Source organism: Malus sylvestris, chromosome 1, assembly GCF_916048215.2.
Source record: "Malus sylvestris chromosome 1, drMalSylv7.2, whole genome shotgun sequence".
Lineage (NCBI taxonomy): Eukaryota > Viridiplantae > Streptophyta > Magnoliopsida > Rosales > Rosaceae > Malus > Malus sylvestris.
Window position 1 is genome coordinate 21,904,088 of NC_062260.1, and position 15,115 is coordinate 21,919,202.

At 39.2% G+C, this 15,115-nt stretch overlaps 2 protein-coding genes, 2 non-coding genes and 2 pseudogenes across 5 annotated transcripts; 5 read left to right on the plus strand and 1 right to left on the minus strand.

Moving 5' to 3' along the window:
* Positions 1 to 485: 485 nt before the first annotated feature.
* LOC126621366 (receptor-like cytoplasmic kinase 176) lies at positions 486 to 4,213 on the plus strand. Its single transcript, XM_050289851.1, has 6 exons — positions 486 to 861; positions 1,699 to 2,003; positions 2,277 to 2,412; positions 2,545 to 2,687; positions 2,777 to 2,900; positions 3,555 to 4,213. Exons 1-6 carry the CDS (start codon positions 810 to 812, stop codon positions 4,019 to 4,021), a joined length of 1,227 nt encoding a protein of 408 aa, XP_050145808.1. The 5' UTR covers positions 486 to 809; the 3' UTR covers positions 4,022 to 4,213.
* Positions 4,214 to 4,686: 473 nt separating this feature from the next.
* On the minus strand, positions 4,687 to 4,803 carry LOC126634041 (U5 spliceosomal RNA). The gene has a single exon (XR_007627169.1). It is a non-coding gene; the product is annotated as a U5 spliceosomal RNA (small nuclear RNA).
* Positions 4,804 to 5,117: 314 nt separating this feature from the next.
* LOC126621372 (probable serine/threonine-protein kinase PBL3) lies at positions 5,118 to 6,705 on the plus strand. Of its 2 annotated transcripts, XM_050289866.1 has the most exons (3): positions 5,118 to 5,566; positions 6,059 to 6,311; positions 6,406 to 6,705. In XM_050289866.1, exons 2-3 carry the CDS (start codon positions 6,092 to 6,094, stop codon positions 6,543 to 6,545), a joined length of 360 nt encoding a protein of 119 aa, XP_050145823.1. In that variant the 5' UTR covers positions 5,118 to 5,566; positions 6,059 to 6,091; the 3' UTR covers positions 6,546 to 6,705. The 2 variants fall into 2 exon arrangements, with proteins under 2 accessions (XP_050145823.1, XP_050145827.1); XM_050289870.1 differs by lacking the exon at positions 5,118 to 5,566 and having other exon boundaries at positions 5,980 to 6,311.
* A 575-nt stretch (positions 6,706 to 7,280) lies between these two features.
* LOC126621370 (serine/arginine-rich SC35-like splicing factor SCL30) lies at positions 7,281 to 10,333 on the plus strand (annotated as a pseudogene).
* Positions 10,334 to 11,763: 1,430 nt separating this feature from the next.
* Positions 11,764 to 14,671, plus strand: LOC126630803 (16 kDa phloem protein 1-like; annotated as a pseudogene).
* A 123-nt stretch (positions 14,672 to 14,794) lies between these two features.
* On the plus strand, positions 14,795 to 14,867 carry TRNAK-UUU (transfer RNA lysine (anticodon UUU)). The gene has a single exon. It is a non-coding gene; the product is annotated as a tRNA-Lys (tRNA).
* The last annotated feature ends 248 nt before the right edge of the window (positions 14,868 to 15,115 follow it).

Genomic DNA, 15,115 nt, shown 5'->3' on the forward strand with positions numbered 1-15,115 from the left:
CCTTGCTAATTTATTGGGTGCTAAATATTATTGGATTGAGAACATGGTTTGTGTTAATTTTACATATATAAAATAAATGGGTAAACGGTTACCCATTTATAACCGTGGTTAATACCCATAACCGCCCATTTAAATTTCGCGGGTAAACGGTTATACCCATAACCGTTTATTTATCTAAACGTTTACCCATAACCGTAACCGTTTAATTTAAATGGGCGGGTAACCGTGGTTACCCATAACCAATGGGTATTTGCCTATCCCTACCCATGAGAGAGAGAGAGAGAGAGAGAGAGAGAGAGAGAGAGAGATGCAGAGAGCACGTAATTTGGATAAGCCCCATCGAACACTCTTTTCTTTTACCATTTTCCAATCCACCAACGTGCTGCGTGCAGATGAAGAAAACACCAAAAGAAACGCTCAAGTGGGGGATGGCAAGTCAAACCTCTCACACTTTTGTCCTTCCCGAAGGTCGAATAAAAGAACTTTCCCAGCAACCAAACACCCCCACATATACCTCAAAAATCTTCCAAGTTCAAAGCACAGAGCTTTTCTTTGATTTCTTCAATATTTTCCACTATTCAATTGCTGAGTTATTTCGTGCTCTTGACAGCTAGGTGTTTGTGAAAAAGCCTAGCCGAGAGAGAGAGAGCGAGAGCGTTCACACTGATTGGTGAGACCATCATATTTGATTCACGGTCTTCTGCTTTTGCTTGCGCTTTGCAACTTGTTTGCAAACTTGGGTTTCTATTTCTTCCTCCTCTTCTGGCAGTTGGGTCTCGAAAGACCCGTTCTTGGGACGTTTTCTGGTGATGGGTTCTTGCTTAAGTTCTAGAATCAAAGCTGACAGCCCCCTTCATAATGGTAATTAAGTTTCACCAAGTTTAAGATTCATCATTTATTTTCTGATTAACTCTGTTAATTAAAAGTTTGGAACTTTGATCAAAGTTGGTAGTGTTTGATTAATGCAACATGCAGTGTTGGAGTCTATAGCAGCTAGAGCTTAGCGTGCTTTTTTTTTTTTTGGCTGAAATACTTGATTTTTGTTTGGGAATTTTGTTCTGATGAGTCCTGCTTCTTGGTTTATGTGACTTTTACTGCTCTGGTTTAAGATATTGAAATTTCAAGGAGAAACTTGAAATGTAGTTGTAATTAATGATGAACTTAGTAATTTTCCATTTTTGTTCTGTTTAAATTTCCTCAAATGGAAAAGCTTGGCTTCCATTTCTTTTGCTATATAGAGGATTATCAAAGGTTAGATCTTTGAAACCACAACCTTTTATGTTCGTTACGATCAAGTTCAACTCAGATTTGCATGGACTTGCTGGTTTTATTGCACCATTTTGTTGTTTTGGTTTGGATTATTTTCTCTAGAATTTAATGGAGCTCATATATTTTGCCCGTCAATTGGGGAATGGGGTTCTAGGGGTTTCGAAGCAAGACCTCTTGGAACCGAACCTCGAGCACCATGTTAGATTACCATAGTACTTCATAAGCTGTGGCATCATCCGAAGCTAACCATTTTGTTGTTGAAAGTCAATCGATGCCAAATTTGAGATTTAAGTTTTTGTACTATATACAGGAGCAACTAACTTAGCCTCACTCGTTCTATTGTGAAGTTACAGATTATTTTTAGAACTTACATATGTTGACTGAATGTTGAGCATTATTTACAAGTTATATGGTATTTGAAATGTGTAGGTTTACATTCAAATAGCAAATTACATTCAAATAGCAAGGTGTCGTCTGTCTCAGTGCCTTCAACTCCACGGACAGAGGGCGAGATCTTGCAATCCTCCAATTTGAAGAGCTTCGCCTTTAATGAACTGAAAACTGCCACCAGGAACTTCCGTCCTGATAGTATGGTGGGTGAAGGTGGTTTCGGCTCTGTTTATAAGGGGTGGGTTGATGAGAATTCATTAACAGCTGCCAAGCCCGGTACTGGCATGGTTATTGCTGTGAAAAGGCTTAACCAAGAAGGTCTCCAGGGTCACAAAGAATGGTTGGTGAGTATCACTTCTATCCTTCTTTTGCTTACAGGCACTTTCCGAATATCTCTTTTATTTGATTTTGGTGCAATCAAATACTTGAAAATCTAATATTCATTGATCATCAATTTGTCAAGGTCCCCCACAGAGGAATAGATGTGTTTAGGTCGAAGGGCTAATACATTGAACCAATCTTAATGAATCTTCTTCCGTTATAGTTGTTGCATGTATATAACGTTACACGTAATAACAGAATAATTTATTAACTTTGTGGAGCTTCTTGAACTATAGACGGAAATCAACTACCTTGGGCAGCTGCATCACGAAAATCTTGTAAGGTTGATTGGTTACTGCTTAGAGGATGACCACCGTCTTTTGGTGTATGAATTTATGCCTCGCGGAAGCTTGGATAACCATCTATTTAGAAGTGAGTTAGGAACTTCCTTCACTCTTTAGCCTTTTGATCTATTAAAGTAAACACATTGTTAAGGATATCAAATATTTCAGTATGAACTATGTAAGTATAATTTAGTGACTTAAAATGTTATTGGTGGAACAGGGGCGTCTTACTTTCAACCACTTTCCTGGAACCTTCGTATGAAGATTGCTTTCGGTGCTGCTAAGGGCCTAGCATTTCTTCACAGTGATGAGGCAAAAGTGATATATCGGGACTTTAAAACTGCTAATATCCTGCTGGATTCGGTAACTGAAACTTTTAATTGTTGAGTTTTATTGCTTCTAGAAGAATTCTGGTAAGACTTTCTCACACAATTTTAATTGAAAAACAACAGACCTACAATGCCAAACTTTCTGATTTTGGTCTAGCCAAGGATGGCCCAGCCGGTGATAAAAGCCATGTCTCAACAAGAGTCATGGGGACATATGGTTATGCAGCGCCTGAGTATATGTCCACAGGTACGTTTAGTTAACAGGATTGAGTTCACATACAAAAGCAACCTACCCTTAAAAATTGGGGATATTTGTTTACAGCTTCATCTACCTTTCACCAAAGTTGTAACCAAATATTTATAGGTTCTAACCACAGGCAGGCTTCGATCAATTTTAGAAAGAAAAAAAAAGACTAATACCGTGATGAACTATGACATTATCCAGTCTTTGTATGTAGTACATTGGTGTCTGTTTCCCATTTACTTCATTTCTACTCTATACCTATGTTGCATCTGAAACCTTCTGCTACAGCCTACATATTATCCTGCCCTTTCTCGAAGATTTCCTACTGCAGTACCCTAATGAATGACCAGCTTTTGGTTTTAATTTTCCTGTTCATTTTTTTCACCTCCATATAGTTGCAGAAAGTTCCGCTGTACTTTTTGGATACGTGATTGACTTACTCCTCACTTTGCTGTGGTAGGTAAAATCTGTTGAAACAATTTGTTCTCCTTAGATTACTTTGTTTTCCTATCACACTTCTGCTTAATAAGAGCTTTCGTCCCTATGTCTTCATCATCTTGATCAGTGCTGCAGCAACCATATGGCTGTATTTTCTTCTTAAACATGACAAGAATGCATGATTGCTCCCTGCTGATCCTTATTTCTTTTTTTTTTTAGGTCATTTAACTGCGAGAAGTGACGTGTATAGCTTTGGGGTTGTTATGCTCGAACTATTGTCTGGCAGACGAGTTGTGGACAAGAACCGGCCATCGGGAGAACACAATTTAGTTGAATGGGCCAAACCTTACCTTGCAAGCAAACGCAAAGTTATTCAAATTTTTGACGGTCGTATTGAAGGCCAGTACTCTCTGGATGAAGCTCTCAGAGCTGTTAACCTTGCAATTCAATGCTTAGCTGTAGAACCCAAGTCTAGGCCAACCATGGATGACGTGGTAAAAGCGTTGGAGCAACTTCAGGAGCCCAGTGACTCGGAGGGCTCAGGTATCTTCCAAAATGAACATCGCCCAAACCCTCATGCAAATTCAAACCACGCCCCAAAACATCGCAGACACAGCATCAACGGAGTCAACAATGCAGCAACTCCTCATCGTCCCAGGGCATCCGCTTCCCTCACCCCAGCATGAGACATTCATCATCGATGCATGCTTTATCATTAGTTTGATTGGTTCAAAGGAAAACTGGGATTCAGTCTCAAGGGAGAGGGAGGGAAAAGAAATAGGAGGAAGAAAGCGGATAGTGTGTATATTGAATACTGTATCTTGTAACGAGTATGTAACTGCAGACAGTTGAATATTTGTACAATTTTGTTTTGTGAATGCCTTCCTGGTTACTTTTCTCTCAAGCATTTTTTGTTTCTGAGCCTGGAATATGAGCAACTAAGCAAACCACATCAAGCTGAGGGGTTTTGGCCACTCACACTCTTCACCTTGTCCAAGCCAAACGACGCATCAGAATGATGGCAGACCATCAACGCCGCTAGTTCAACACCACAACAGCTTCTTCTACTCAAGCATGGATCTCTCTCTCTACACCACAACAGCTTCTTCTACTCAAGCAGCTCGTACGTACAAAACCTTATTCAGTTGTATGCCCGTACCCGTAGCAGAAGCCGTATATTACACCATATTTCTATTTTTTTACAGAGAACATACAAGTAAGGGTAGCATTTCACAATTTTACCTTCATATTTCGGTAATTGTTTGAAGTCCCAGCTATGTTTTTAACATTCATATTTCAGTAATTGTAAATGTCCCAGCTATATCTTTAATCTTCTACTAGAATTGTAAGGGGCACCCACAGAGGTGCGCCCCTCCAAAAATAGGCGTATGCCACTTAAAACGACGAGCACACGGTATTCTTTAGTAAAAGGCGAAAGAATAGTTCGCTTTGTGCTCAACGCATGGCTCCGTAAGTTTACAGCTTCACACGCCGCTTTATTTTATATTGCCTATTCTAGCTCGTTCTTCACGCTCTCGTCGATGTGGGACTTACCTACCGCTTAGGTAATTGTGGTTCAACAAAAACTGTCTGCAAAAGAAAACTTGGCTCAACAAAAAGTTTAGCTCCAATTCTTTTTGTCGTCTGCCTGGTTACATTTAGCCTTCACAAATCATCTCCCATTATTTCCCCTTGATTTGATGAACTAACTGAAGCTCCATGATTAAATTAAACTTCCAAGTCCCAAACCAAGTTTCATGAAGAACCAGTTTCTAGCAAACTCTCATTTTGTTTTTCTTCTGTTGGAGATAATTATATGAATGATAAGCAGCAGCCGATTGCGAAACGCGACCTCGGGTGGTTAAGATGGGAACACTATCGGTGTTGGACCAGTTAGCCAGCCGGCATGCATCGCCTGTTGGAAATTTCAAAACTCATTCTGTTACTATTTTTGTTTTTGTTTTTTGTTTTTTTTCGTGGGTTTGGTTTTGCATCGCTATCGTGTTCAATGAAAACGTTGAAAAGTCTGTTTATATATGCTGTCTGTGATCGTGTAGAAATTTCACATAAAAAAAACATGGTTACAAAACGTGTCTGTCTGGTCAACTGTAATATGTAAACTTGGTAATCTTTGTTCTTGTGACTTGTTTCTCCTCCGCCTTGCAGTTGCAGGACGACCTCTCTGCAGTCCCCTTTACTCGGTCCCTCGACTCCCTCCTCGATCATCGACCGTGAGTTTTCATTACATTCGTCGGCCTTTGAATTCATTTTTACTTGTATATGCATCATCATGTAAATTTATATGATCGTTTTAATTTTACAACTGCTCATCTTCGATTTAAATAACCCTAGTTGATTAACAAGGATAAGGCTGTGTAGGATAGACGCTCCTCCCCGTTGTTGGCTTGGGGTTGCTCTTTTTTAGTTGATAAACAAATTTGAAATCAGATGAAAAGGCTGCCATATCATCTGAGCTTGGAATACAGAACACGTTTTGTGGAGTGCGGCAGTACTCAAATCAATTGATTACATATTTACTTATGAAGTTCTGAAAATTTTATTAAATGAATGTTATGGTCTGTTCGATAACCATTTTATTTTTTCGTCTTTAGTTTTCATTTTTGTGTTGAAGAGATGAGGAAAGTGAAAGCAACTTAGAACAAAAAACGAAACGGTTATCAAATACTGATCGTTAAGGGAAATAGTTTCATTTCAAGTTTCAGTTATTGAGGACAGTTTCATAGATATTGACCACTATGTGTGGCGGGATTCGCACAAGCGTGAAAGGGTACACTAAGGTGAAACGCGGGGATTTGGCTATGGACACAACGCATGAGAATACTGAGAGGGATAATGCTAGCGAGACAACATTTACTAATAGCCAGTCGAGTAATGCGCCCCAGTTAGCTGCGGCTGCTGATTGCATAGACAAGAAACCAGCTAATGAAGATTCACCTTCGAACCCGCCTCGCGATGGTAGGTTTGCGACTTGTGATTCATTCACTCTTTAGCTGATTGCATAGATAAGAATCGTGTGCTGTATATGGCATGTTAACATTTACATGTCCAGGATTGAATTCGAATGTGAGGGTTTCGTCTGTCTCGGTGCCTTCAACTCGACAGATAGAGGGTGAGATCTTGCAGCCCTTCAACTTGAAGAGCTTCCGCATTGATGAACTGAAAACAGCCACAAGGAACTTTCCGTATTAATGCAACAGTTAATGGAGTTCGTATGCGACGTGTCTTTAAGGGGTGGATTGATGAGAATTCACTCACAGCTACCGTACCTGGTACCGGCATGGCCATTGCTGTTAGCTATGTGTTGTTTAAACATGAAATGCCACTTCATTTTCTTTTTGAAGGTGATTGCACCGCGAAATGTGATGTGTATAGTTTCGGAGTTGTTCTGCTTGAAATGCTGACTGGCAGACGAGCTGTGGACAAGAACCGGCCATCTGAGGAACAAAATTTAGTCGAATGGGCGAGGCGTTACCTGGCCAGCAAACGTAAAGTTGTCCGAATTTTCGATGGTCGTCTTGAAGGCCAGTACTCTGCTGGGGTAGCTCTTGGAGCAGCTAACCTTGCAAGCCAATGCTTATCAATAGAACCCAGGTGTAGGCCAAATATGGATGAAGTGGTAAAAGCATTGGAGAAACTTCAGGGTTAATCCTGTGACTTAACAAAAAACATGGGGTTAAATTCTAAACCTTGCAATTTATTTATGGGAGTTTTAACGAAAATTCCGATGTACTATTCACTTAAACGAAAAACCATATTTTTATACTAAAAAGTCAATCCTGGTATTATTCACTTTACCCTTTATTTTGTCCTTCTCGTTAAAACTCAAAGTTTCAAGCTATTTTCATTAATTTTCCTTTTATTACTAATTAGTTGTATCGTTTGTAAAAAAAAAAATAATAATAATAATATTAAGATGTAGAAATTCAGGACGAGTGCTAGCATGAAATGAAACTAAGGGCCCAAAAAACGGTTCACAGAAACCCGGCCCAACGGCCCACCAAGAGTACGTCATCAGATGGAGTGTCTGAACCGAAGACTCGGGGCTCATAAAAATCAGGGTTTCGAAAGTCTTTCCCTTCAGAAAATTCAGATCCAAAGAAGTACACCTTCTTCGAACTTCTCTCGTCGTCCGTACGATTCACTGTGTTCAGAAACTCACAGGTAAATCTCTTCTCTCGAATCTTCACGGTCTTCATCGGATCAGAGAAATTGGCAAAACCCTGATTCCAATCGTTGCTTCTTCTTCTTGCTATGTGATCGTGAAACCAAACGATTTGGGTACTTTTGCAGTATTGGATATGAGGAGGTACAGCCCACAGTACTATAGTCCTCCGAGGAGGAGCTACGGCGGCGGCGGAGGAGGAGGTGGGCGAGGAAGAAGCCCCCCAAGAAGGCGCAAGGAACAGAATAATGGAAGTCTTTTGGTCCGGAACATTCCTCTGGATTGCAGGTCCTGTGAAAGAAAAGTTTGGACTTTTGGTTTGATTTGTTTGCGGGTTTTCACTGTTTTCTGAAATTTGGGGTTTTTGTCTAATTTTGCAGAGCTGAAGAGCTGAGGGCTTCCTTTGAAAGATACGGGGAAGTTCGGGATGTCTACATTCCCAAGGACTACTATACTGGGTGAGCTTTAATTTTGTCAATGCGTGTTCGATGCATCGATAATGGTTTTGTAGGTTGTAATCTTGAAAATAAACCTGAGCTTGCTATATTTGACAAGTGAATGAGCACTATCCAGATTATATAAAAGCTTCAAATGGGTGAATTCGTTGGTTTGCGGTCGACATCTATTTACATATCGTGCTTATAGTTTATGCCAGTGAAACTCGGTTGATAAGAATGCTATTTGATTAGTTCTTTCAGATTTCGTACTTCCTACGATGTTGGCATCCTTGGTTAGAATGTCTGAGTAGGGAATATATTACATGTGTGTGGAATTTCGTAAACTATTTTTTTGAAATATTTACTTTCTTTTTTCATAGTGAAATGTTGAACTGGTTTGTCAGGGGTTGTGTGTTTGAAGTTAAAACAAGCCCAAGCCTCACATTTGATGAAGGCCTACTGTTTATCATTGCCTAACATAGTGGTATTCCAAGCGTGTTAGGAGTAATGTTCAAATGAAGAATGTTCTTTTTTATGAAGCGAAATTATATAATTACAACGATCAAATAGAAGTTTGGTGAGGACTACGTTGATTTCAAGTGCTTATAATCACAAGAATGTGAAGAATTTGTGGGCAACGTTGATTTCAAGTGCTTCTTAAAGAATGAGAAGAATTTCCAAGTTACTTGCATATTTTGAAGTTGCCTTTCATACTTGACTATAAAGAAAAGGTCAGCCACTAAGCTTCGAGTTTACCTGCTTTACTTAAATTCAGCATCCACTTAAGTGGAAGTGCTCAAGAGCTGACGTAAGTATGTGAAGAAGGTATACAGAGTAATGGCACTGTGGTGGTAACTTACTATGCTAATTTTGAAAAGTCATTGCCCTCGTACATTCTGTCTTTGCTCACTCTTAATCTCTGCTTCTTTGTACTGTACTAAGCTTTTTTGAACTTCTATGTAGGGAACCTCGGGGATTTGCATTTATTCAGTTTGTGGATTCTTATGAGGCCGCAGAGGCTCAGTATCATATGAATGGGAAGATTTTTGCTGGGAGGGAGATATCTGTGGTGGTTGCTGCAGAGACAAGGAAAAGGCCAGAGGAGATGCGCCAGAGGACTAGGGTTAGGTAGTTTCTACTATTCTGACTCACTCTCACTCTCTCGGTATCTTTCTTACTAACTTGACTCCGTATGTTTGGAATACCAATTGCCTGTTTTACATTTTGCAGAGAGCCATCAGGCCATGGGGGAAGACGATCATCTTATTATGGTATGTTTCTTATGACAGTACAAGTTATACTCATTATGGCATGCTGTTTCTGACCACAATGAGGGATGGTCCTCAACACTATTGATCATGTTGGCTTCACTAAGTAATCGGAAATCTGCAGCCATATGATTGCCTTCCTATTCATTGCTGAAGTGAATAATCAAATTAGTTAAGAAATGGTTTGTTGTATTTGTGATGCCATTTCTGCTAAACACTAATCGCCGTATCTGATATGTCACAGGGCGCTCGCGTTCTCGTTCTCGCTCTCCACGTTATCCATCAGGTTCTAGAAGTCGATACCGCTCAAGGTAAGCTTTGAAGGTGACAGATTTCCCTGATTTCACTATATATCATTTTTGGAAAGCCCACTGATGCAGGTGGATACATGGCAAATAACTTTCCCAGGTCCTATTCTCCTGCTCCAAGACGGCGAGGTGACTCTATTTCACCAAGCAGAAGGCGCCGAGACAACCCAAGATCACCCCGAGATCTTCCACCATTGCGAGACGGTGATCATGATCGCAGACCATATTCTCCAGGTTATGACAATGGGGCTGGACCAATTGAAAACGCCGATGGGTATGACAAGTGAGTCTCCAATTGCTTCACTTTTCTAGCTTATACTGCAGGGTTCACATTATACATTATCTTTCGGACTATGCTGTCATTATAAAGTGGTTGATTTTTATTTAGTATGTATGTGAACGCAATGCTGATCTTTTACGTTGATCATGTGTTCTTGTTTCGCTGTTGTAGGAAACCTATGCGCGAAGATAAGGACGGAAGAGATCACTGGAGGTCTCCTGATAGAGCATCAAGATCACCATCTGGATCAAGGTCCAGATCTGCTGAGTTATCACCTCCGCGCAGCAGATAAGGAAAAGGCTGCCGTATGAATGCACAAACATTCGTTCGATGACGTCCGGCAGATTTTTGAGTATTTCGGGTTTGTAATATCTGTTTATTGTGCCTGAGTTTTGGGCTTGTGTGCAAACATTTGGAACAATTAAAACCTTGGTTTGGTTTCTTTGGACCGCTAAAGTTCTCTGGTTTTATTTGATGTGTCCTAAATTGAAACAAATAATAATAATTCGTACTTTGGTCAAATCCGCTGCTCAATTCATATCTAAGTATGAAATTTCAAGGATGATAGATTAAAAATGTCAATGTGGGTTTTATAGAGAAGGGAATTTGTTCCAACACCGGTTGTATAGAATCATTTGCTAATCAAATGACGTGGTGGTTGATGATTGGATTATTACTTAAGTGTTAAATAACATGTTTATTTCTTACTGATGACATATCATCTGGTTTGCAAATTTGATTTATAAATTTAGTCTCCAAACGTGATCGTCAAAGGGGCAGATATCTGATTATGTATAAATAGTTTGGACTTTGGAGCAATGTTATTAGCAGCAATTTCAGTTGGTTACTAACTAGTTATGTCCATAAGCAAATGCATCATGAACTAAACCCTAAACCTACTTATAAACGAGAGAAGCAAGCAGATACTGACATTACGATCTAGTAATATACCTTTCTTTATTTAATTGTGCACCTGCTTTGGCAAATTCACTTGAGATTTGAAAATAGTTTTGAGTTAATAGGAAGACCTGGCCTTGGAACAACTCCACCCCACTAAGGCAATTACTGCTCGGGCTATTGACCTAATGCAATTACTGCCTTGTTGAACGATAACTGTTCGAGTGCATCTTCGCCCCTAAAAATGAATGGCCCGAGCTATTCACATTAAAAAATAATTATTTTTAATTATTAATTTTAGAAAAATTTCATATTATGTGTATTTTCAAATATGACTTTTAACAACCCTATCAAGCCACGTGTTATTATCCCCAGTTACAATCTCATCTCGGTCACACCACAGTTCATACTCTTAATTTTAATTTTTTTGTAATTTTTGTGTTTATTTATAATTTTCAAACATTGTTAATGACACAATTAATATGGACCGTTGGATGGCTTTTCCTATTGCAGTCCAAGTGTCTAGGTTGTGCCACGTGGAGAATAAATCTTTTACAAATTCTTTTCTATTGTTTGAATAAATAAAAACCAGAATAAAAATGGACCATTGGATTTGGAAAATCCTAGGGCCCAGATTAAAAGACTACTGCAGCAGGGCCCGCCGCTGGATTCTTGTAGGACCACTCGTGTCCACACACATGTGAAACGCATATACTTGGTGCAAAAGAAAATTATAACGTAGGTGATGTCAGATAGCCTCAAGCAAGGCCTCAAGTCATTTTCGCCCGATTGCTCAGAGCCTCAGCCAATGGGTCTTGGAGGGAGTTGGGCCCACCCAATGGCATGTGCTGGAGCAAATTTTATTGGGGTAAGAGGATTTAATAACCGAATTACAAGGGGAGTTCTATGGGGTGGAGTTGCTCTTAAGTTGACCACCAAGTGTCCTTTTGTTTGTATTATATATAGCTTGGAATCCTTCGTTACAAACCATGTCAAAGCTCTCACCTTTAGTACAACAATATCATACCAATAGGTGGGGCAATTGGCATGTGCTGGAGCAAGTTTTTTTGGGGTAGGGAGATCCAATCACCCAATTGCAAGGGGAATTCCATGAGGTGGAGTTGCTCTTAGGTTGACTGTCATGGAAGAATCAAGTGCCCTTTTGTTTGTATTATATATAACTTGGAATCCTTGGTTGCAAACCATGTCAAAGCTCTCAGCTTTAGTACAAGAATTCCATTGAATCTGATATTCGCATATCTCAGGAGAGAGAGAGAGAGAGAGAGAGAGAGAGAGAGATGGCAGTTGGGTTATTGGAGGTGAATCTTGTGAGTGCAAAGGGCCTTGGAGAAACCCATTTATTCAGTATAATCTTCTCTCTTCTTTCTTTTTTTGTATTTTTGCAACATTTTGTTTAATTTATAGCTGGCTCAATGATTTATTCAGTTGTTTGAGCTTGTAGTTAGTTGAAAGCATTCACGAACCTTGATGGGGTTCTTCAAATTTTTGATTTCTGTGTTTATTCATCTCCATGTCACTCTTGAAAAGTTCTAAACTTCAAACAATTTGGCCACAATATACTGCATATATTCTCTCCAATTCTGGTTAAAATCAACTTTTACAATGTTTCAAGTAATCCCAAATTTTCCGGGATTATTTGTTGGATTGCTTCAAAAATTTTAGAAACTATTAAAATGTACGCATTTTTATTACCAGCAGAAGTGGTTGTTTTTCGTTGTTGCTAAGTGATCTTCGCCTACTCGTACTCATCACCCAGCCCACCCGCACCGCTAGGCTAACCCAGTGGCTTACCGAAGCGGTTTTTTGGCTCCACTGGAGATTGTGCATCAACTTCTGCATGAAAAGTTACTTGTTCGTTGATGTTGTTGTTGTTGTGAGCGTGGAATGATTGTATTTTTTAAGACAAAGTATGATTTAGCAGGTCGTATGGATCCGTATGTTGTGATTGAATACAAAGGCCAAGAGAGAAAGAGCAGCGTCGCCAGAGGTAACTTCTAAAGTTTCTAATTCACCTCCACTTGCACCAAACACTTGAATATAACCATATTCGTATTTCTAGTTTCTCGAGTTTTTGCACGAGCAAGGCAAGTCATTGCAAGAACAAATTCAAATATAATGTGGGGGTCACTCCGTAATGTATTTTAACGATCTAACTGTCTAATTTTTAGGTATTCCCTCAAAGATCATGTTTACCAGAAATCACTTAAATTCGAACCATATGACCGTAGATTAAAGAGTTTAGGGTTTCTTTTTAGAATTGTATTCATCTATTTTCTTTACTGCAAATGAGTGTCTTAATAATTTTGAATTTGTCTAATTTTTTTCAAAGATGATCTATGAATAATGTTGTAAAAGATAGAAGGTTGAGATAGTTAACACATTATGGAGTGGGCCCATAAAAACTTGTGTAAAAAATTACGTAAAAAAAGTGGTGTCACAGATCCGTCACTATATATATATATATATATATATATATTCTATGATTTGTTGCTAAATGCATCGAATTAGTAGACTTTTTTCTAGCACAACTATAGGAGACTTTGAGAAATAAATTGGTATTAGATGGCATATCTACCCTATACTGCAGGTATTTCTAGACCGGTGGGCGTACTAATATATTGATCAACGCTTTCTCCTTCGCTTTAAAATTGTAATTAATTAAAACGACGTGAACAAGCTGCCTTCCAGAAGCTGAAGTACTCAACAAACTCATGGTCTGCAAGTAAACACTTAATTAATCAATTACATCAAATGATCACGGCACCGGCACGAAAGCCCTGCTTGTAATATTAAAACAGTCGCACTGTAATTCTTAATCATTGTGGCAACTTCAACTTTCGCGTTGTTCTGTGTTGGGTTGTGTTGTGTTGTGTTGTGTTGCGTAACTAAAAAAAAATAGATGTACTGATTTGAAACGATAATGCAGAACAAGGAAGCAGTCCGGAGTGGAACGAGAAATTTACGTTCAGGGCAGAATATCCAGGTTCAGGGGGAGAGTATAAGATCACTCTCAAGATCATGGACCAAGACACCTTCACTTCTGATGATTTATCGGCCAAGCGACGTAAGTCACATCATTGTTATTTCAGATACAATTTTGATGTAGAGCTCAGCCTAAACACGATAAACTTTTTAGTCATGTGATGCTACTAATCCACTTTTTAATGGACGGATGAAATGCGACACAAAGACCTATCTATCACCGAAAATAGATACGTCCTTATTTAGTCACGACTGTTGTATGGAAGATCATATTGGTCTTAATTTGCAGAATATACGTGAAAGACTTATTGGCACTGGGAGTGCAGAATGGAACTGCCGAACAACATCCTCTTTACTATAGCGTTGTTCGCGCTAATAATACTTATCATGGGGAGATCAAAGTCGGCCTAACTTTCACTCCGCAAGTAACTTTTTTCTCGCTTCATTTTTTTCCTTAAAGTTCAGCGCGCATTTTCAACAACGACCATTTCTCGTTTGATTGATGTGGGTGTGGTTTTTTTTGGTCTCCATTTTATAGGTAGAACAGGATGACGGGGAACAATCGTTTGGAGGATGGAAGAACAGTGGTGCGTATCCATAGAGAAACAATACGTCTGCAGATGGGGTTGCATTGCAGAGTAGGGTTTGAGTTCGAGTCCGGGCCCACACTCGATCTGTGGGACCCATGCTGATCGTAGATAAGCTCCTTAAGTAAGAGAGGATTTTGGGGCTGGTGTGTTTGCTAGGCCTAGGCTTATTTCCACTTTAGCCTCCTTGTAATCTCTCAAATCCTTGGTTCTTGGGTTTGAAAGCAAATTCCGTAATGATTTTATCTTCTCGCACATCTATGCTTACGACTCTGTAAGATTATGTATACGAATTTCTTTTCCCTATTATTGCTTGTATAAGAAAAAATATTTCACCCTTTTATCCAGAGTAAGAAATTACTTATTTGGTTTATTTTGTGATTAGTCCCAACTCCCAACTGTCCCAGTCTCTCACAGATTTTCAAAGCTCCCTAATAACTCATGGGAGATATTAACACCGGAAAAAAACAATTAATTATTCAAATCTATATTATCTGCCGTCTTAGCTCAGCTGGTAGAGCGTATGGCTTTTAACCATGTGGTCGTGGGTTCGATTCCCACAGACGGCGTTTTTAAATATATAATTATATTCTCTGTATTATTAATTTTTTTATTTTTTATTATTTACTTTTTCAAATTTGGCGTCTTATTTTTTGTGTTCATGGACTTCACGTCCCCACCGCCCTCCTCCTGCAGTTGAAATTAAATAGAAATTCAACTTTTAGAAAAAAGAGATCATGGGATTGCCATGCACTTCCCCTAACACCAACAATAATGATAACAATTCCAACCGTATACAATCACATATTTACGTCCT

Bases quoted from the DNA above. Each gene is read 5' to 3' on its own strand.
- LOC126621366 (XM_050289851.1), top strand. From the start codon at position 810: ATGGGTTCTTGCTTAAGTTCTAGAATCAAAGCTGACAGCCCCCTTCAT. The intron at 2,688-2,776 runs GTAACTGAAACT...GAAAAACAACAG, and splicing joins CTAATATCCTGCTGGATTCG to ACCTACAATGCCAAACTTTC. The intron at 2,901-3,554 runs GTACGTTTAGTT...TTTTTTTTTTAG, and splicing joins GCCTGAGTATATGTCCACAG to GTCATTTAACTGCGAGAAGT.
- LOC126621372 (XM_050289866.1), top strand. From the start codon at position 6,092: ATGTGTGGCGGGATTCGCACAAGCGTGAAAGGGTACACTAAGGTGAAA. The intron at 6,312-6,405 runs GTAGGTTTGCGA...TTACATGTCCAG, and splicing joins TTCGAACCCGCCTCGCGATG to GATTGAATTCGAATGTGAGG.